This window comes from Argiope bruennichi, chromosome 6 (assembly GCF_947563725.1).
Source record: "Argiope bruennichi chromosome 6, qqArgBrue1.1, whole genome shotgun sequence".
Classification (NCBI taxonomy): Eukaryota; Metazoa; Arthropoda; class Arachnida; order Araneae; family Araneidae; genus Argiope; species Argiope bruennichi.
The window spans coordinates 118,160,330-118,183,989 of record NC_079156.1 but is presented as its reverse complement, the minus strand read 5'-3'; the positions used below and the strand labels follow the sequence as shown (position 1 = coordinate 118,183,989).

At 39.5% G+C, this 23,660-nt stretch overlaps 1 protein-coding gene across 1 annotated transcript; it reads right to left on the bottom strand.

The window, feature by feature from the left end:
* Positions 1–549: 549 nt before the first annotated feature.
* Positions 550–7,543, bottom strand: LOC129971938 (uncharacterized). The gene is made up of 2 exons (XM_056085915.1): positions 6,920–7,543; positions 550–630 (listed from the first exon to the last, which is right to left on the bottom strand). Exons 1-2 carry the CDS (start codon positions 7,541–7,543, stop codon positions 550–552), a joined length of 705 nt encoding a protein of 234 aa, XP_055941890.1.
* Positions 7,544–23,660: the final 16,117 nt, after the last annotated feature.

Below are 23,660 nucleotides of genomic sequence, written 5' to 3'. Positions count from 1 at the left end.
AATTAAAAAAAGTGACTGGCTTGAACTTCTTGCAATTAAAAAGTCTTGGGAGAATGCTTCATCATCCTCCGCCGTATCGCAGGCAACTACTAATTCAACTCCTTTACCAGAAATTCAACCAAATCCACCTTATCCCACCATTAGCAGTGAGGAGCAAGCAAATGCATCTGCAATTCCTACAAACAATTTATTAGATATAAAGACGGCACCAAATAAGTCTCCAAATAATCCCAATATATCCTTAACAAAGAACAATTCATCCCCTGTAAAGAATAATACAAAAAGTGCTCGGGAAAATAAAAAATTGATGAAGAAGTCAAATGATAAAGAGAAACTGAAAGAATCTAAATCCAGCAAACGTGTTCGCCTATTAGCCAATAAAAGAGATCAAAATATTTTAAATACTTCTGCAAATCGATCACCTACCCGACAAGATTTTTTAAAAGATTCACGAAAGAAAAACTTCAATGATGATGGCGAAGATAGTGATTCCCTTTTTAAAGTTCATCCATCTGAAGATGAAATGTCCACCAGTGAAGCTGGTGACTTTTAGCTCCCTTTGTTATCTTCTTCAGACAGTCTCTCCTTTTTCTGTTTTTTTGGTTTGTAACTAATGGCTGCATTTATTTCCTGGAATTGCAGAGGGTTTATGAATAAGTCTTCAGAACTTAGAGACCTCATTTATAAATATCAACCAACCTGTATTGCACTGCAAGAGACGTATCTTAAAACAGATAAAAATAATATTCCTAATTACCAAATTTTTAGTAAGCACCATCGGCAAAATAGAGCGTCTGGTGGCGTTGCAATTCTTACAGCGAGTAATATCCCAACCATACCTTTGATTCTGAACACTAATCTTCAAGCAGTGGCAATCCGCGTTCATGTGCAATCTTTGATCACCATTTGCAGTCTCTACCTGCCTCCCAATGAAACAGTTAATCAAACAGATCTGAATAACTTAATTTCCCAACTACCATCTCCGTTCATTATTTTGGGAGACTTTAACGGTCACAACACTTTATGGGGTAGCTGTAATTCAAACACACGAGGTCAAAAAATCGAACAACTGCTTGTTGACCATAATTTATGCCTTTTAAATACAGATGAAAAAACACATTTTCACTTACCAACGCGAACATTCCATTCAATTGATCTGGCAATTTGTTCCCCAGCACTCCTGCCTTTTCTAAATTTAACGGTTGACAATGATCTATATAATAGTGACCACTTTCCTTTACTTTTAACAGATAATAGACACAGTATCACTGGTTCCTATCATCCTCCTAAATATGTTTTAAATGCAGCAGAATGGCAGAAATTCACCACTCTGGCTAATATTAATTCTCATATAATTAAATCTTCAACTATTGAGGAAGCATTGAAACATATTGTCAACACTATAATCGACGCAGCAGACAATTCTATCCCAAAAACGTCCGGTAGTAGAAGAAAACAAAACAAGCCTTGGTGGAATGCCGATTGCCAACAGGCATACAAAAAACAAAAAAAGGCCTGGAGTATTTTTCGAAGATATCCCACCACACAAAACTTTATCCATTTTAAAAAGACCAGAGCAGAATCCAGAAAAATACAACGACACAGTCGAAGAATTTCTTGGCGAAAATTTGTCTCTAATATCACCTCTAAAATATCTAGCCGTTCTCTGTGGAATAAAGTAAAAAGAGCTTCAGGTGTTTCTCACACTAACGCCGTTTCTATTTTAGTACATAAAGGAAATACAATTTCATCCTTAAAAGATATTGCAAATTGCATTGCCTCAACTTTCGCGTATACTTCTAACAGCCAAAATTACCCCTCCCAAATTTTGAATTACAAAAAGAATGCTGAAAAACAAGTGTTAAACTTTAATTCTCGGTCTACGTTGCCCTACAACTGTGATCTAACGTTTCTGGAATTGCAATCATGTTTATCTAGTGTCCACAACTCTTCTCCAGGACCGGACAATATTAGCTACTCCATGATCAAACATTTAACAGTCGAGTCTCAAAAAGCATTATTACTTTTCTACAATCGTATCTGGCGCGAACACTGCTTTCCTACTATTTGGCGAAACGCAATAATAATTCCTTTGTTGAAACCAGGAAAAGATCCTCAGAATCCATCAAACTATCGTCCCATTGCTTTAACCTGTTGCCTTTGTAAATTACTTGAGCGGATGATTAATCGTAGACTAATTTATTACCTGGAAAACAATAACATTCTTCATCCATCTCAGAGTGGATTTCGGAGGGGTCGTAGCACCACCGATAATCTTCTGGCCCTTGAAACAGACATCCGCCTCGCTTTTTTACAAAGAAAGCACTTAGTCGCCATATTTTTCGACATCGAAAAGGCATATGATCGGACCTGGCGATACGGGATTTTGAAAGATTTGCATGATCATGGACTAAGAGGAAACCTACCTATTTTTATAAGGTTTGATTTGGTTTGAGGTTTTATGGCACAAGAACCAATATGTAGGTTATACTGCGCCAAACAAGATTATTTCTAATTCAAAGTTGAATAAAAACAGTCTCTATAAAAGTGATATAAAGAACATTGGTAAAATGATGATAAATTACAAAAAGTCAAAACGAAGCCATAATGGTAAGTTCAAATCAAGGAATAAAAACCTATAGATTTTAAAAAGACAAAAAGGTTCTCATGTGGATCCCTAGCAAGCAACATGGGCAAAGTCACTGTAGTTGTTTTGAAGTAAAATAAGCGTTGAGCATTAAAATAAGGGCATTCAACAAGGATATGATAAACTGTTATTCCACAGTCACAATGTGGGCATGTTGGCAATTGATCATTTAATAACAGATGTCTATGTGTGAATCTAGTGTGACCGATTCTCAGACGAGTTAAAACTGTGTCATGTTTTCGATAATTCAAAGAAGGCCAGTTTTCTATGATAGGCTTGCAAGTATGAAGTTTGTTTAGAGTTTCCGAATCCCACTGAATTTGCCAATTTTTGTAAAGACAGATTTTTGCCTGTTTCTTCAAATCGCATGCAGGTATGGGTGTTTCTAAAAAATGAGTTGCGGATTTGGCACTCTTATCAGCCTGCTCATTCCCACAAATTCCCACATGGGATGGTATCCAACAGAATAGGACTGTAAAACCACGAGAGATAATCTTATAAAATAGGTCTAAAATCTTTAAAATATTTGGGTGAGCATTATTTTGGAGTGATTTTAAAGATTGTAAAACACTTAAGGAATCAATGTAAATAATATAGCTTCCACTACGTCTATTTAAAATTTCTAATAAAGCATGCAAAACTGCAGTAGTCTCAGCAGTAAAAATGGAACAACACGAAGGAAGCCGAAAACATGACTTTTTATCTGGAAAAATAACAGCAAATGAGGCATGTGTGGATGTCTTAGATCCGTCAGTGTAAACAGGAACGAAAGACTGATAATGAGACCTGTGTTCGAGGAATAATTTTTGATAAACAATATCTGTTGTGTCCGATTTGTTAAAGTTTTCAAAAGGATTAAGAAAATAAAAGGTAGGAATTCTCCATGGGGGGATACTGTTAAATGGTTGTGGTGATAATTCTAGATGGTTCATATTCAGTTCTGATAAAATAATGCGTACCCTGGTTAAAAATATAGGTTCAAAATTCTTTCTAGCTTCTTGCAAACGAAGGAGAAAAGGTCGAAGTTTAAAATCGTAATATGGATGGCAAGGATTAGATTGAATTCTAAAATGATAATGTAAAGAAAGCATTTGTCTTCTAAGGTGTAAATCTGGTTCGTAACACTCAACATATAAGCTTTTAACTGGAGAGGTGCGGAAAGCTCCAGAACATATTCTAAGAGCTGCATGGTGAATAGGGTCAATTTTTTTCAGTATGCTTTTCCTAGCTGAGCCATAAATTTCGCATCCATAATCTATTTTCGAAAGGATGGTAGCTCTATAAATCCTCAGCAATGAAGTTCTGTCAGCTCCCCAAGATGTATTAGAAAGAACTCTCAAGATATTTAAAGATCTCTCACATTTTTTTCGTAAAAAAGTTAGGTGGGATTGAAACGTTAGCTTTTTGTCGAAAATGATTCCTAAGAAACGAATTTCATTTAGAAAAGGAATTTTTTGACCATATAGAATGATTTCAGGGTCTGGATGAAGATTTCTCTTCCTACAAAAATGCACTCCCGCTGTTTTTGCCGTTGAGAAAGTGAAACCATTTAGATCTGACCATTGTTTAATTTTGTTCACAGCCGTTTGCAGTTGTCTCTCTATAAAACACATATGATTTCCCATACAAGAAATGTATAGGTCATCTACATAAAGGTATCCTTTAACGCATGGTGGAAGCTGGTTTAAAATGCTATTAATCTTTATAATGAAAAGTGTGACACTTAAAACACTGCCCTGTGGGACACCTTCTTCTTGGGTAAAAATATCAGAAAATTCATGTCCTAGTTTAACTTTAAACTGTCTCAATCGTAAAAAATTTTGAATAAAAATTGGCAGGTTTCCTCGTAAATTAAAGTCGTATAGATCTTTCAGGATGCCATATCTCCATGTGCGATCGTAGGCTTTTTCGATATCAAAAAAGACGGCCGCCAAGTGTTTTCTCTGTAAAAAAGCAGATCGAATATCGTTTTCTAAACTTAAAATATTGTCTAAGGTTGATCTTTCCTTTCTAAAGCCACTTTGGAACTGACTAAGAATTTTGTTTGTTTCCAAAAAGTATATAAGTCGTCGGTTAATCATTTTTTCTAAGAGTTTGCACAGACAGTTTGTTAACGCTATTGGGCGATAGTTCAAAGGATTCGTGGGATCTTTATTGGGCTTTAAGAGAGGAATAATTATTGCCTGTTGCCAAGAAGACGGAAAATATTGTTCTTTCCAAATTCGATTAAAGAGATACAACAAGTTTTTCTGCGATTCGTAAGTTAAATGCTGAATCATTGCATAGCTGATGTTATCTGGGCCAGGAGAAGATTTATGAACATTTGATAAAGCAAACTGAAGTTCTTGAAATGTAAAATTACTATTGTAAGGCAAATCAGATTGTGACTCAAAATTCAATTTTTTGTTCTCAGAAAGTCTTTTGAAATTTAAAAATTGTGGATTATAATTTTCACTGGAGGATACACTTGCTAAAGTAGAAGCTATTATATTGGCTATGTCTTTTAAATTTGATATAGTCTGATTATTAACATTTAATATTGACACAGTATTAGAAAAAGGAGTGACTGTAGCTTTTTTAACTTTTTGCCAAAGTTCTCGGCTTGAAATAGGAACTTTTAATGTTGAAACAAATTTTTGCCACGACATTCTACGACTATATCGTTGAATACGTCGTGACTCTGCTTTGGCTCTTTTGTATACAATTAAGTTTTCGGTTGTGGGATATCTTCGAAAGTTGTTCCATGCTTTCCTCTGTTTCTTACGGGCTTGTTGACAGTCACTATTCCACCATGGTTTACTTTGCTTCCTCCGAGTGCATTTAGTCTGCGGGATGGACGCATTCGCAGAATGGATTATAGTTTGGGTAATTAAGTCTAATGCTTGATCAATAGAATAATTTTTTACCATAATTTTACTTATTTTTGAAAGAACAGAGAATGTATTCCAGTCAGCTGCTGTGAATATATATCTAGATGGTTGATAATAATTATGATGGTTATGCCTATTATCAGTTATAATCAGAGGAAAATGGTCACTGTTGTGGAGATACTTGTCTACAGTCAGATTAAGAAACGGTAAGATTGATGGAGAACAAATGGCAAGGTCGATTGCATGGAAGGATTTTGTAGGCTGGTGGAAATACGTTAGTTCGTCTGTATTTAGAAGGCATAGATTGTGATCCTGTAAAAGCTTTTCAATCTGTAAACCCCTTGCATTGGTGTCAGAATTTCCCCAAATGAGGCTATGGCCATTAAAATCTCCGATGATAAGAAACGGAGTAGGAAGTTGTTGAATTAAACAATTTAAATCGGTTTGATTGATGTGTTCATTAGGAGGTAAATATAAATTACATACGGTTATCAAGGATTTTATATGTATTCGAACAGCAATAGCCTGTAAATTTGTGTTTAAATTCAACGGAGCGGACGGGTGGCCGCTTGCAACAAGCAGTGAAACTCCACCTGTAGCTCTATCATTCATATGATTTTTGTAATAAGCAGTGTAGTTTGAAACATTGATGTTATCGCCCGGTTTCAGATGGGTCTCTTGTAAAGCGACACAAACTGGTGCATAAGTATTGATGAGATCTTTTAAGTCTGAAATTTTAGTTTTTAGCCCACGACAATTCCAAGAAAGATAGTCTGCCATTAAAGAGGGGGAAGAAAGGATAAAAACTGCTTTATAATTTCTTAGAGGAGACCGATTTGTTCGAGTCACTAAAGGACATTTCTTCGTCAGACAAGTGAACACTGAAGAGAGGATCACTGTCCGATTCTTTGTCTTTAATCTTTTTCTGTTCTTTTAAGAAGCCTTCCTGTGTTAAAGAATGTTTTGGTGAAGACCTCATTTGGGCTCTACGCTCTGTTAAAATTTTAGTTCGTTTATTGTCTTTTGTTTCTTTAGTTTGTTTTATTTGGTCAGATTTTTTGTTTGCTTTCTTAGTCTCAACTTTCTGCTTGGTGTTTGGTTTAGATTTTCCAGTTTCTATGGATGCAGAAGTATTATTGAGTGGAAAATTCTTAGCTATCGGTTTTAATTTAGATAACGGGGGGCAAATTATTTTTGTAATGTTTTCATCAGTCAGTGTACTTGAGGAAGTTACTGATTTCACTGCATTGCTATAAGAAAGTGGTCTTTGTTCAGGTGTCAACAGCTTTTTTGCTTCAAAGTATGATATGTTTTTCTTTATTTTAAGTTCTTGGATTTTCTTTTCTAATTTCCATTGTGGACAGTCTCGAGAGTCGGATTGATGTGCTTGTTTACAATTTACACATTGTGGGTCTGCAGTGCACTCATTGGCTTGATGGCCAGCAGTTGCACATCTAGAACAGGTCTGTGTCCCTCTACAAGCCGTCTTGGAATGACCGAAACGTTGGCAATTATAGCACCTGATAGGATTGGGTATATAAGGGCGTACTTTACAGTTTAAGTAGCCTGCTTTAATGCTGGATGGTAATTTCGTTGTATTAAAAGTTAAGATAATACTATTAGTGGCAACCAGAGTATTTCCTTTTTTCATAAAAATGCGTTTCACTGCAATTACACCTTGGCTGGCAAGGCCATCAAGAATTTCACTTTCTGGAGAACTCAAGAGTTCCTTTTCAGATATAACACCACGGCAGAAATTAAGTGTTCGGTGAAGTGTTACAGAAACTGGATGATTTAAAAATGATTTTGCTTGCAAAAAGGATTTGGTTTGAAGAGCAGAAGTTGTTTCGATCAATAAGTCGCCCGACCGAAGTTTCTTGACTGATTTTGGACTACCGCCAATACCTTTCAAAGCTTTTTCAACGGCAAAAGGAGATAATTGAGATATTTTTCCATCAGGAATGGAAAGAATAACAAAACGAGCAGTTTCAGAAAACGGTTCAGTGTCGGAAGAAAAAAAACCCATAAGAGTCAGAAAAAAATTCGGGTTCCGACGGCACCGCCCACCACGGAGCCCAACAAGGGATGGCAGCCACCGGCTCTAGACATTCCCAGCCTCGGCGCTTACCATGGTGCTGGCCGGAACCTATACGCTGAGAGCCACTTCCAGGAACGTCTACCACCCTTAACGCAGAGCCCCAGAAGGTGGCCCCTTCGCTTGATCCCCTTGAGCAGACCAGTCAAATGGCTGGGATACAAGCCGATTGATACACCGGGGACCAAAATGTACCACCCGTCTAATGGGTCGCCACGCACGGCAAACACGTGGGGTTTTTTGCTGTCCATGAGAAGCAAGAAGCAAACAGAGCGGCGACAGCTTCTCATGGAGAGCTCCCTCGCTTGCCGTCGAGGGAAGGAAAAACACAGCAAAAAGCAGAAGGCGTAGGGGAGTGGAAACGTAAAGGGAGTAAAAATCCCTGGGTACCTCGGGATTGGGACACCCGTACTCACCTATAGTAGGTGAGCCCCTGAGGGCTATTTTTATAAGGAATTTCTTGAAACTCAGGACATTTCAAGTTAAAGTGCAGTCCGAATTTTCAGACTTCTTCATCCAAGAGGAAGGTGTCCCTCAGGGCAGCGTTTTAAGTGTGACGCTTTTCATTTTAAAAATGAATAGTATTTTAAGACAACTATCGCCTACTGTGAAGGGCCATTTATACGTTGACGACCTCTACATTTCATGTACGGGGATAAATATGAATTTTATACAACGACAGTTGCAGATTGCAGTTAATGGTATCACACAATGGTGCAATAATAATGGTTTTAATATTTCTACATCAAAAACTGCGGGTGTTCACTTTTGCCGTAAAAGAAATTTACACTCTAACCCAGAAATCAAATTAAATGAGGAAATCATTCCATTTTTGGTCCCCTCAGGGGCTCACCTACTCTAGGTGAGTACGGGTGTCCCAATCCCGAGGTACCCAGGGATCTTTACTCCCTTTAGGTTTATTCTCCTCTGTGCCTTCTGCTGTCGCCTTTTTTTTTTCTGTCCCTCGACGGCAAGCGAGGGAGCTCTCCATGAGAAGCTGTCGCCGCTCTGTTTGCTTCTTGCTTCTCATGGACAGCCAAAACCCCACGTGTTGGCCGTGCGTGGCAACCCATTTGACAGACGGGTGGTGTACTGTGGTCCCCTGTACATCAATCGGCTGGTCGCTAGCCACCTAAGTGGTTAGTTTGCTAGGGATCAAGCGAAGGGGTTACTCCTTGGGCTTGGCGTTAAGGGTGGTCACTGTCCCCGGGGGTAACTCCCAGCGTATAGGTACCGATTAGCACTAGGGTGGATGCCGAGGCTGTTAATAACCAGAGCCGGTAATTGCCTTCCCTTGTTGGGCTCCGTGGTGGGCGGTGCCGTCGGACCCGAATCATTTTCTATATCGTATGGGCTCCTCCAAACGTGGTCCCTTCAGTGGGCGTCGCATCGTTCAAATTTCTTCAAATTATGATAACCATTTTGATAGTTTCTTTATAGTTAAGCGTTTATCAGAAAACAACGAAACATTTGAAACGGTATCGCCATTCTTAGTGCAGAAGGCCATCACCGCAACTGTTGGTGAAGTAACATCAATTAAAAAAATGCGATCTGGTGACTTGTTAGTAGAGGTCAATTCTCGAAAGCAAGCTCAGAATATACAAAAATTGAAAGCACTTGCAACTATCCGGATCAGTGTCACTCCCCATGCATCATTAAATACCTCTAAAGGTGTTATCACCTGTGGAGAAATTCTGAATCTCTCTGTTGACTATATTACTAATGAACTAAAATCACAAGGAGTTGTACATGTCCGCCGAATTACCATCAGGCGTGATGGAGAAATTGTTGACACTAAACACCATATCCTAACTTTTAAATCTCCAAAACTACCAGAACATATCTATGCAGGCTACATCAAATTACCAGTAAGACCGTACATCCCTAACCCCCTCAGATGTTTCAACTGCCAGCGCTTTGGCCATTCAAAGGCAAACTGCCGCGGGACACTCACTTGTGCCCGATGCGCAGAAAAAGGTCACGATAGCCAGCAGTGTGCCGCAACAGAAAAGTGCGTGAACTGCGGTGGCGATCACACGTCGTACTCTCGATCCTGTTCACGTTGGCAACTTGAAAAACAGATAATAACTTTAAAAATCAAAGAAAGTTTATCCTACCCTGAAGCTAGGCGTAGGGTTATAGCTCAAAATCCTACTCCTGGCAAAACATATGCTTCTGTTGTACAAAGGTCATTTTGTGCAAACTGCTCTTGCACAAACTGTGTTAAAAACACCACGAAAACCAAGCAGCCAAGTAAAGTCTCTTATTCAGATACCGAAAATTCCATCAGTAGCACCCCTGAAACTCCTACAGTTTTAAAAAAGAAATCAAAGAAAAAAGCTCAGAAATCACTGACACTGAAGCTTGCAAAACGCGGCCATTCATTACAAGATGTTACTACAAAATTAAAAAAATCAACATTAAAAAATTCCGTCGCTTTTGGGCTTGCGACGCAAGGTAATGTCCATAAGGACTTAACGTCCATATTTGGCATGCCAAATAGCCCCGATATTAAATTACACCCTTCTGGTGATGAGGATGATTTGGAGATGAGTTGCGAATATGAAGCAACTCAAACAAATGCTTCTAAAGCTTCTTCTTCCAAACCGCTTTCTTAATGGGTACCTTCCTTTCTTGGAATTGTCGTGGTCTTAGAACGAAACTACAAGACATCAAGTCAATTATCAACACATTTCATCCCTTTTGCTTTGGCTTCCAAGAAACTTTCTTGAAGCCAAATATGCCGTTAAAACTGCGTGGCTATAATTGCGTTCGGAAAGATGCAGATTCTGGATCTCGTAGTTCGGGAGGAGTCTGTATTCTAACATCAAATCTGTATCCGAGCACACCTCTCCCATTACACACTTCCCTGCAGGCTGTGGCTGTGCAAATTCATACTCGAACACTGATTACAGTCTGCTGCATCTACTTGCCACCACATGATGTCTTAAGTCAGCAAGAACTTAACAAAATAGTAGACCAGCTTCCTAAACCGTATTTATTAATAGGCGATTTCAATGCACATAGCATCTTCTGGGGCTCAGAAAATACGAACACTCGAGGGAGACAGATTGAGCAATTTATTGCTAATAACTGTCTCTGCCTACTGAATAACGGAGAAAAAACATACTTCCACGAGCCAACATGTACATTCCATAGCATCGATCTGGCAATTTGCTCCCCTGAGTTATTGCCATTACTGAAATTTAAAGTCGGAGATGATCTTTATGGTAGTGATCATTTCCCTTTAATTATTTCCCAAGTCGATAGAAATAGTGGAACTCGGCCTCCACAACATTTCCTTTTCGAGCAAGCAGACTGGTCCGTATATACAAAATTGGCAGATATTACCCAGGCAATGGTCAGTACCACAGACATTTCGGAAACGGTGCAAAATATCATTGATGTCTTGATTAACGCCGCTAATAAATCCATTCCTCAAAGTTCACCAGGTTTACGAAAATTTCGAAGACCTTGGTGGAATAAAGCATGTCACGACAGTTTCAAACAGCAGAAAAAATTATGGAACGTCTTCAGAAGGTACCCGACGACGGAAAACCTTGTCGCATTTAAACGAGCCAGAGCCGTTGCTCGTCGTATTCGACGACGTAGCCAGAGGGAGTGCTGGATGAGATATATTTCCTCAATTACATATCGCACTCCAAGCAAACAACTATGGAATAAGGTAAAAGCTGCAAATGGAGTTTATCAGGAGTTTTCATTTCCTATCCTGAAATCCGGTAGTACAACATATTCTTCTCCATTTGATATCGCTGATATTCTCGGACAGACTTTCGCACAAGTCTCCGCTGCGAAATCATATTGCCCTGATTTCGTGGCAATTAAGAATCGCGCGGAACAGATGACTTTGAATTTCCAAGCTCGGAAGCTTTGTCCGTACAATTGCGATTTCCAGATGACCGAATTAAGAAGGGCATTGTCTCAAGCTCATGATACTAGTCCCGGTCCAGATGGAATAACCTATAGTATGCTTCGCCACTTGAGTGTATCATCGCTCTCCAGTCTCCTGTATCTGTTTAATAGAATCTGGAAAGAGCAGACTTTCCCATATCAGTGGCAAGAGGCTTTTGTGATTCCCGTTCTGAAACCGGGAAAGGACCCAGAAAATCCTCTGCACTACAGGCCTATCGCTTTAACGAGTGTTCTTTGCAAGACACTTGAACGTATGGTCAACGCCCGTTTTATCTTTGAATTGGAGAAAGGGACATGTATTCCGCTCTTACAGAGTGGTTTCCGTAAGGGGCGCTCCCCAATTGATAATATCGTCCAACTGGAAACCTACATCCGCAATGCTTTTGTACGTAGAAACCATCTTGTCTCCATTTTCTTTGATATAGAAAAGGCGTATGACCGTACATGGCGATACGGAATTCTTCAGAAACTTTTTAACTTGGGTTTTAGGGGAAATCTTCCAATTTTTATTCGAAATTTTCTAACTTCACGAACTTTCCGAGTTCGTGTCGGCAATTTTTACTCCAATTATTTTATTCAAGAGGAGGGTGTTCCACAAGGGAGCGTCCTCAGTGTTACGCTTTTTATCATCCATTTTAGTGACATACTTAATCATTTACCACCATCTGTGCAGGGAAATTTATACGTTGACGATCTGCATATCTCTTGTGAAGGTAGTGATATGCGTTTAATTGAACTTAAACTGCAAAATGCAGTTAATAAATTGAACAAGTGGTGCGAGAAAAATGGACACACTCTTTCTGCCGAAAAGAGTAAATGTATGCATTTTTGCAGAAAACGAAACCTTCACCCTGATCCTTCAATCTATATACGTAATAGCCTGATTCCAGTTGTTGATGAAGTGCGGTTTTTGGGTGTATATTTTGATAAAAAGCTCACTTTCCTTCCGCATATTTTATACCTTCGGAAGAAGTGTGAGAGATCACTCAATATCCTCAAGGTACTTTCTCGCACTTCCTGGGGTGCCGATCGTACCTCTTTACTTCGTATATACCAGGCTGTCATTCTATCTCGGATTGACTACCCCTCAGGGGCTCGCCTACTATAGGTGAGTACGGGTGTCCCAATCCCGAGGTTCCCAGGGATCTTTACTCCCTTTCAGTTCGCTCTCCTCTCCGCCTTCTGCTGTCTGCTATGTCTTTCCTTCCCTCGACGGCAAGCGAGGGAGCTCTCCATGAGAAGCTGTCGCCGCTCTGTTTGCTTCTTGCTTCTCATGGACAGCAAATGTCCCACGTGTTGGCCGTGCGTGGCGACCCATTTGAAAGACGGGTGGTGCACTGTGGTCCCCGGTGTATCAATCGGCTGGTACCTAGTCACCTGAGTGGCTAGTCTGCTAGGGATCAAGCAAAGGGGTTACTCCTTGGGCTTGGCGTTAAGGGTGGTCACTGTCCCCGGGGGTAACTCCGAGCGTATAGGTTCCGGCTAGCACCAAGGTAAGTGCCGAGGCTGGGAATGGCCAGAGCCGGTGGCTGCCTTCCCTTGTTGGGCTCCGTGGTGGGCGGTGCCGTCGGGCCTGAATCATTCACCATATCGCATGGCTCCTCCCAAAAAGGGTCCCTTCAGTGGGCGTCGTATTGTTCCAGTACAAAATACAACTAACTATTTTGATAGGTTTTTCGTCGTGACACGTAAATCGGAATCGAATGAAACATTTCAAACAGTGTCGCCATTTCTGGTCCAAAAAGCCATTACAGCAACTGTCGGTGAAGTTACTTCAATCAAAAAGATGCGCTCTGGTGACTTGTTAGTAGAGGTTAATTCTCGAAAGCAAGCCCAGCAGATGCAAAAATTAAAGGCTTTGGCTACAATATCTATTTCTGTAAAACCTCATACTTCTTTAAATATGTCTAAAGGTGTTATTACCTGCGGTGAGCTGCTAAATATCCCTGTTGAGGAAATTATACATGAAATGAAATCGCAAGGAGTTGTAGACGTCCGCCGTATCACAATTTGGCGTGATGGACAACGTCTTGAAACGAAGCATCATATTTTATCGTTTAAGACTCCAAACTTACCTGAATTTGCTTACGCAGGATACATAAAACTACCAGTGAGGCCTTACATTCCTAACCCACTCAGATGCTTTCAATGCCAGCGCTTTGGCCACTCAAAGGCAAATTGCCGCGGGTCACTAACCTGTGCCCGTTGTGCAGAAAAGGGTCACGACAGTCAGCAGTGTGACTCAAAAGAAAAATGCGTCAACTGCAATGGGGATCATCCATCCTATTCTCGCATTTGCCAACGCTGGAAATTAGAAAAAGAAGTTACAGCACTTAAAATAAAAGAAAATTTATCGTTTCCGGAGGCCAGGCGTAGAATTAAAGCTCAGACTCCAACCCCTGGCATCAGTTATGCTTCAATAGTACAAAAAACATTTTGCAAAAATTGTTCCTGTCAAAAATGTGTAGCACTTACAACAAAAACAAAAACCGCGGAAAAAATAACAGATTCTGATACAGAACAATCTATGAACAGTATTCATGAAACTCCTGCACCACCTAAACCAAAACGGAAATCAAAGTCAAAATCTCAAACTTCACTGACGTTAAATCTTGCGAAACGCGGCCTTTCAGGAAAAGATATTCCTATGAAATTAAAGAAATCGACCTTGAAGAATTCCGTCGCATTGGGGTTAGCGACGCAGGGTGTTGCCCACAAGGACTTGACGTCCATATTTGGTGGCATATCCAATAACCCCGATATTAAATTGCACCCATCTGAGGATGAATCGGAACTTGACATGAGTTGCGAAGATCAAGCAACTCCAGCAAATGTTTCCACACACTCTCCTTCAAAAACAGACTCTTAATGGGTACCTTCCTCTCATGGAATTGTCGCGGCCTCCGGTCCAAACTTCCTGACATAAAATCCATTTTAAACAAATATCATCCTGTTTGCATTGGTGTTCAAGAGACCTTTTTGACACCAAGCATCCCAATTAAATTGCGAGGTTATAATTGTATTCGGAAAGATACAGACACAGGATCTCATAGTTCTGGAGGTGTCTGTATCTTCACTTCAAATCTATATCCGAGCTCACAACTAAATTTGCATACCTCTCTGCAGGCTGTGGCTGTACAAGTTCACGTACGAACATTAGTCACAGTCTGTTGCATTTACTTACCGCCTCATGATGTCATCCGTCAGCAAGAACTTGACAATTTAGTGGACCAGCTTCATCCGCCTTTTTTGATATTCGGTGATTTTAACGGACATAATACTTTGTGGGGTTCAAATAGTACAAACTCTCGTGGGAGACAGATTGAGCAGTTTATTGCCAATAACTGTCTCTGTTTACTTAACAACGAAGAGAAAACATACTTTCACGAGCCCACACGAAGCTTCCATACTCTTGATTTGGCCATCTGCTCACCCGAACTTCTGCCGTTGCTAAACTTTAATGTTAGCAACGAATTACATAATAGCGACCACTTTCCTATTATTGTCTCCCATGCTGATAGCGGCGGGGCGACTTATTGTCCTCCGCGTTTTCTATTCCAGCGGGCAGACTGGGAGTCTTTTTCGCGATTAGCAGATATCACCGAGACTATGACCAATATCACAGACATTTCTGAAGCTATACAGAATGTCACTGACGTTATAATTGGTGCCGCAACTTCCACTATTCCGAAAAGTCCATCACGCGTAAGAATTTTTCGCAGACCGTGGTGGGATGAAGCTTGTCGCGACAGCCACAAACAACAGAAAAAGTTATGGAACTTATTTCGAAGGTATCCTACCACAGAGAACCTTATTGCTTTTAAAAAAGCCAAAGCACTAGCTCGCCGCATACGTCGTCGTAGTCAGAGGGAATCCTGGATAAAATTCATATCCTCTATCACATCTTCTATATCCAGCAAAGTTCTGTGGAGAAAAGTAAAGGCTGCTAATGGTATATATAATAACTCTTCCATTCCTGTTTTAAACAGAGGGAATGTGAAGTATTCTGCCCCATTAGACGTAGCCAACATTCTCGGTCAATCATTTGCACAAGTTTCAGCAATTGATTCATATAACCCCGATTTTCTGAGAATTAAGAATCGCGCGGAACGGTTGCCTTTACGTTTTAATGACCGAAATACTTCTCCATATAATTGTGAGTTTCGGATATTTGAGCTAAAAAAAGCATTATCTCATGCCCATGATACCAGTCCTGGGCCTGATGGAATAACATACAATATGCTCCGCCATCTGAATGCAACTTCTCTTTCAAATCTGTTACAATTATTTAATAGAATATGGATAGAACAAAAATACCCTTCACAATGGCGGGACGCTATTGTGATCCCAATCTTAAAACCAGGCAAGGAATCTTCTAATCCTCTGAACTACCGACCAATTGCTCTAACGAGCTGTGTTTGCAAAACTTTTGAGCGCATGGTCAATGCTCGCCTTGTGTATGAACTGGATAAACAAGGATGCATCTCCCCGTTGCAAAGTGGTTTCCGTCGAGGTAGATCTACTTTCGATAACCTTGTATTGCTGGAAACGCAGATACGCAACGCATTTGTCAGAAGAAACCATCTAGTATCCATTTTTTTCGATATCGAAAAAGCGTATGACCGTGCTTGGCGCTTTGGCATACTCTCTACTTTATTTAACTTTGGCTTTAGGGGAAATCTTCCCGTATTTTTACAGAACTTTTTATCACATCGGACCTTCAGAGTTCGTGTTGGGAACTTTTATTCAAATAATTTTATTCAATCTGAGGGGGTTCCACAAGGAAGTGTCCTCAGTGTTACCCTTTTTATTGTCCATCTTAGCCGGATTTTAACTCATTTGCCTTCATCCATACAAGCGAGTCTCTACGTTGATGATCTGCAGATCTCATGCCAAGGAAGCAATATGAATCTTATAGAGCGACAATTACAAAATGCCGTTAACAAAATAGTATCTTGGTGTAATAACAACGGTCACAGTATCTCGCCGGAGAAGAGCCGATGTGTGCACTTCTGCCGAAAGAGAAACATCCACTCAGATCCAATTATTGACATTGGAAATGTACCAATCCCTGTAGTGAATGAAATACGGTTTTTGGGAGTGATTTTCGATCGCAAGTTGACTTTCCTTCCGCATATTTTACACCTGCGGAAGAAGTGCGAGAAAATATTAAATATATTGAGGGTGCTCTCCAAAACATCATGGGGTGCTGATCGAACCTCCCTGCTCCGTATCTACCAAGCACTCATCCTTTCCCGAATAGATTATGGTTGCATGGTGTATGGCTCCGCACGTCCTACGGTTTTACGGCGATTAGATACCATTCACCACACTGCTCTACGGATATGCTCCGGAGCATTTCGAACTTCTCCAGTAGAGAGCTTATATGTTATTTGCCACCAGTTGCCACTTCATTTGCGGCGTCAGAAATTGTCTACATTATTTTATTTCCGTACAAAATCTATCCCAAATCATCCTATTTGTCGCACGGTACTTCCTGTTTCTCTTCGAAGGATTTATGAGTCGCGACCTTCTCATATTCTCCCTTTTTGGGAAAGAGTCAAAAGTTTCCTACATGGTTCGGACCTTTATAGTATTGCCATTAAGTCATTTGACTTTTATTCCTTTCCCCCTTGGGATATCCCGCAATTTTCTTTTCTGAACCCTTTTTTGGGATTCGATAAATCTTCAAATAATCCTGTTATTTTCCAAAAATTGTTTTATCATCATCGCTGTCAGTATTCTTCTTTTACACCAGTTTTTACGGATGGCTCGAAATCAGATGGACATGTTGGTTGTGCAATTATAACTCCATCTGATACACTGAGCTATCGTCTGCACAACAGTAGCTCTGTATTTACGGCTGAGTTAGTAGCAATTTTCTGTGCTCTACAAGAAATTTCCTCTTCTACTCAGCGTAATTTCATCATTTATACTGACAGTATGAGTGCTTTAGAAACACTTTCTAACTATCAGATTCAGATGCACCCAGTTGCAGTCCAAATTTTATTTACATTAACAATCCTACGAAATAAAGGATTTAAAGTCATTTTTTGCTGGGTTCCGGGGCATGTAGGTATTTACGGCAATGAAAGGGCAGATTTTGCTGCTAAAGCTGCATCAACTTTTCTAACACATTCACTTGTCTATTCTGATGCCAAAAGTTCCTTCACTAGTTCGCTCTTTACTAACTGGCAGCAATCATGGGATCTGCAGATCCACAACAAATTACATTCAATTAAACCGACAATTAGTTTGTGGCCTGTCCATCCTATACGAGAGGTTGATGTCAAATTGACTCGCCTCCGTATAGGACATGCTCGTTTTACACACAAACATCTCCTTTTTGGCCAGGCAACACCAAAGTGCTCCACATGTCGTGTAGATTTTACCATTAAACATATTTTAATCGAGTGCGCATCTTTTAATTCCTTTCGTTTACACTTTTTTAAATCATCGTCATTAACTTTACAAGACTTGGTGGGTGAGAAATTCCACCCAAACGTTTTTAAATTTTTAAAAACCATTGGTTTTTATAGTTGTATTTAGCATTTTTAACTTCTGTTCACATTCGACAATTCATTGTAACGTTCGTTTTGCGAATCAGTATTTCATTTATAAATGACATAACCTTATATATTTCTGCACTTTCATTTTTCCCATTTTTTGACACATTTGGCTTTTATATCTTAACATGTGTGTTTATATAAATTATTTTGTTTTATTACCATCTGCTTGGCGCAGCATAGCCAAACATGGCTCTTGCGCCAAAAAACCCGAACAACCAACCAACCAACCTCGGATTGACTACGGGTGTTTCGTATATGGCTCAGCCAGATCTACTGTTCTGCGTCGACTAGATACCGTGCATCACTCTGCTCTGCGGATTTGTTCGGGAGCTTTCCGCACATCGCCAGTGGAGAGTCTTTATGTCATTTGTCATCAGTTGCCTTTGGAGCTGCGAAGGAAAAAACTCTCCATGCAGTATCATTTTCGAACGCTGTCTCTTCCACAACATCCTGTGGCAAATACAACTCTTCCTGCTACTCTCCGCAGAATTTATAATGCTCGCCCTTCTTACGTTCGTCCTTTTTCTGAGAGAGTGAAAAGCACACTTCAAAATTTGGATTTGCAGTTTCCTGAAATCCAGACTGTTGATTTCCAAACCTTTCCACCTTGGGATATTCCCAAATTTTCCTTTTTAAATCCTTTTAGCGGTTTCATAAAAGATACAACTGCTCCAGTGATTTTTCAACAAATTTTTTGTGCTCATCGCAGTCAGTATCCTTCTTTTGTGCCTGTCTTCACTGACGGTTCAAAGGCAGCTGAGCATGTTGGTTGCGGAATTGTTTTTGATTCCGACATAAACAGTTTCCGTCTCAATACATCCTTTTCAGTTTTGTCAGCCGAATTAGTGGCAATTTCTCATGCTCTGATGAATATATCATCCTCACCTCAGAGACAGTTTTGTATATATACAGATAGCATGAGTTCTCTGGAAATCCTCTCTCAATTTAATCCTCATACAAATCCAGTTGTAATAGAAATCTTGGGACTTTTGAAAACTCTTCAAAATAGAGGTTTTAATATTTTATTTTGCTGGATTCCCAGTCATATGGGAATTGCTGGCAATGAGCAGGCAGATCATGCTGCTAAAACTGCGTCTTTTCTCTTGCATCACAGAATACCATACAGTGATGTAAAGAAATCTATTACCAATGGGATTTTTACTCTGTGGCAAGAGACATGGAATATGCAGACACAGAATAAATTGCATTCTGTTAAACCTGTTATTGACACATGGCCCGTTTTACCGATGCGTAGGGCTGATGTAAAATTGACTCGCCTACGTATTGGACATACTCGGATTACACACAAACACTTGCTTTTCGGAGAAAGGGCACCTGTGTGCTCCTCATGTCACACCGAATTGACAGTTGGTCATATTTTGATTGAATGCCCAGCTTTTGAATCTCATCGCCACCATTTTTTTCATCTATCAAATGCTACTCTCCCAGAATTGCTGGGAGAGAATTATCATCCAAATATTTTTAAATTTTTAATTGCTATACACCTTTTACCATGTATTTGACTTTAAAAATTTCCATTTTTATTATTTAAAAAAAATGTCATATTTCGTCTTAATCTGTTTTAGCTATTTTATATTAGTTTACACATAAGCACACTTAATTTTATACTAAATTCCAATCATCAACAAAGCTCTACTTTTCACCATACGTATGGCGCAGTATGGCCAAGAATGGCCCTTGTGCCAAAAAACTTAAATTAACCAACCAACCAACCAACCAACCATTCCATTTTTGGACGAGATCCGGTTCTTGGGTATAATCTTTGACAAAAAGCTAACCTTTCTCCCTCATATAAAATTGTTAAGAAAAAAATGCGAAAAATCTTTGAATATCGTAAAAGTCTTATCATCTACAGCTTGGGGAGCGGATAGAGACTCTTTGATTAAAATATATAAAGCCACGGTGCTCTCTAAGTTGGATTACGGCAGCGAAATTTATGGATCTGCCAGAAAAAGTGTTTTAAAAAAACTGGACCCAGTTCATCACACAGCACTCAGACTTTGTTCCGGAGCATTTAGGACATCCCCCGTGAAAAGCCTTTATATCGAATGTTACGAACCTTCCCTTGATGTAAGAAGACGAATGCTGACTTTAAAGTATTATTTTAGAATTCAGTCATACATAAAACATCCATTTTATGATTTTAAACTTCGCCCTTACTTAGTTAGACTGCAAGAGGCTAGAAAGTCGTCCGCACCAATATTTTTTACAAGAGTCCAGAACTTCCTTTCAGAAAACCTACTTAACCTACAAGTTACTCCACAGCTGGTAAATGACTTTCCACCTTGGAAAAATCTTAATATGCAACTTTTAAACCCATTCAACACTTTTAACAAATCTGAGACAACAGAAGTTATATATCAGCAAATTTTCCTTGAACACAGACAGCAATACAAAGACTTTCTTCCAATTTATACCGATGGGTCAAAATCATCTAATCATGTCTCTTTCGCTGTTGTCTTACCAGATACAGTCATTTCTTTTACACTTCATTCCTTTTGTTCAATTTTTACGGCAGAAATAACTGCGGTTTTATATGCATTAGAAGAAATTTCAGAGAGACAAGAAAAAAAGTTTATTATTTATACCGACTCTCTAGGTGTGTTACAATCGCTAAAATCATTTTATCTTCGTCGTCATAATCATCCTTTGGTTTTCAAAATTCTAGATATTTTTAACAAGCTGACTTCTCGGGATTTTATTATTTTATTCTGTTGGGTACCCTCTCATGTAGGAATTCTGGGCAATGAAGAGGCAGACAAGGCTGCTAAATTGGCAAGTATTCCAGCGTTCACATCTATTCCTGTAAGCGACTTAAATAAGCACACTGAAAGGCTTTTTTATTCCAAATGGCAAGCTCAATGGGACCTTGAGACTAACAATAAGCTACATGCTATTAAACCTCATGTACAACAGTGGCCTTCATTACCTAATCGAAAGGCAGACACAGTATTAACCCGTTTACGTATTGGACATACGAGATTCACCCATCGCCACTTGTTACTAGGTGAACAACCACCTCTATGTTCCCAGTGTGACTGTCAAATGTCTGTCCAACATATATTGTCAGAATGTCCAAATTTCAATGCTCAACGTTTGCACTTCTTTCAAAATACGAACACTCCATTACCTTTCTTACTTGGTAAGACGCCACATGCTCAAATTTTTGCATTTTTGAAATCAATAGGTTTTTATCCACATATTTAAGTTTTCTTCATCTCTCTCAAAAGTTTTCATATTGTTTTTATAATTGAAATTATATACTTTATATTTTAATTCTGAAAAATACAGTTTGGCGCAGCATAGCCAAAATCGTGGCTCTTGTGCCAATAAAATCCACAAATCCAAATCCAAATCTGCGACATTAAAAGGTCCATCTATCACCACATCTGTTCAAACTGGCAAATGTCATGGGATCTGCAGATCCAAAATAAACTACATTTTATAAAAACGGACGTTGTTTCTTGGCCTGTTCATCCTATACGCGAGATGGATGTTAAATTGACTCGTCTCCGTATAGGGCATACGCGCTTCACCCACAAACATCTCATTTTCGGGGAAAATGCGCCTATGTGCAACAGATGCCATGTTAATTTTACTGTTCACCATATCTTAATTGAATGTCCTGCTTTTAATTCGTATCGTGCTCGTTTTTTTAACTCGTCTTCAACATTACAAGACTTGGTGGGTGAAAAATACCACCCAAATATTTTTAAATTCTTACGAGCTATTGGCATTTTTACTTGTATATAATTTTTCTATTATTCTATTTGTGTTGAACATTTTTGTGTTCTTGTTCGTTCTTCTTTTTTTCCCATTTTCATGTTTTTAAATGTTCAGATACCAAGATAACCTTTTAAATTATGCAATTTTATGTTTGCACACTTTTTTAAAACACTCATTTGTTGGTTCAGTATATCTTTTATAATTTTACCATTTGATTGGCGCAGTATGGCCAAATGTGGCTTTTGCGCCAGTAAACCTCACAAACCAACCAACCTACTGTTTCTATATAACAGAATATGGAAGGAGCAAAAATACCCAACACAGTGGTGCGAAGCTATTGTGATTCCCATCTTAAAACCTGGTAGAGAACCATGAAATCCTCTGAACTACAGGCCAATTGCTCTGACGAGTTGTCTTTGTAAGACCTTCGAGCGCATGGTCAATGCTCGCTTGATATATGAACTGGAGAAACAAGGATATATATCCCCATTGCAGAGTGGTTTCCGTAGGGGTCGAACTACCTTCGACAATCTCGTATTACTGGAAACACAAATCCGCAATGCGTTTGTCAGGAGGAATCACCTTGTCTCCGTATTCTTCGACATCGAAAAAGCATATGACCGTGCTTGGCGCTTTGGCACACTTTCAACACTTTTTAACTTTGGTTTTAGGGGAACTTGCCCATATTTTTACAGAACTTTTTATCTCATCGAACATTTCGCGTTCGTGTAGGGAACTTTTATTCAAATCATTTTATTCAAGCTGAGGGAGTTCCCCAAGGAAGTGTCCTCAGTGTCACACTTTTTATTGTTAATCTCAGTCAACTTTTAAATCATTTGCCTTCATCTGTTAATGGAACCCTTTATGTTGACGACCTGCAGATATCATGCCAGGGTAGTGATATGAATGTAGTAGAGCAATTAATGCAAAATGCTGTGGACAAATTGGTGGCTTGGTGCAATAGCAATGGACACAATATTTCGCCAGAGAAGAGTCGCTGTGTGCATTTCTGTCGCAAAAGGAACCATCACCAGGATCCTAACATTAAAATACAGAGTGTTCCAATTCCTGTTGTGAATGAAATACGTTTTCTGGGAGTGATTTTCGATCGGAAACTCACCTTCCTTCCACACATCTTACACCTCCGGAAGAAGTGTGAGAAATTATTGAATATTTTAAAAGTGCTTGCCAGAACATCTTGGGGTGCCGATCGAACCTCGCTTCTTCGTATTTACCAGACAATAATTCTCTCTCGAATCGATTATGGTTGCATGGTATATGGCTCCGCCCGCTCAACTGTTTTGCGGCGGTTGGATACCGTCCATCACTCCGCTTTACGCATTTGCTCTGGGGCGTTCCGTACTTCCCCAATAGAAAGCCTCTACGTTATTTGCCATCAGATACCACTTTGTTTAAGACGCAAGAAATTATCTGCTACGTTTTATTTCAGAACACAATCCCTTCTAAAGCACCCATTAAGAGAAATATCGCTACAAGTTGGCCTTCGCCGCCTATATAATGCCCGTCCTTTTCATATTCTACCATTTTGTGAGAGAACCAAAATACTCTTACGTGACTCGGGTCTTGACACAGTTCATGTTAAAGCTGTTGACTCATTTAGTTTCCCACCCTGGGATATTCCTCAATTTACCTATTTGAATCCTTTCAGAGAATTTGATAAATCTTCAACCTGTCATATTGTTTTCCAACAGTTTTTTCTACTGCATCGTTATCGGTATTCATCTTTTGTGCCAATTTTTACGGATGGCTCGAAATCAGAAGGTCATGTTGGTTGCGGC

What these genes read in the sequence shown, in the direction of transcription:
- LOC129971938 (XM_056085915.1), bottom strand. Translation starts at nt 7,543, where the DNA reads ATGGGTTTTTTTTCTTCCGACACTGAACCGTTTTCTGAAACTGCTCGT. An exon ending in GCACTGCAGACCCACAATGT is followed by an intron (nt 631 to 6,919) that starts GTAAATTGTAAA and finishes CTGCAATTCCAG; the next exon opens with GAAATAAATGCAGCCATTAG.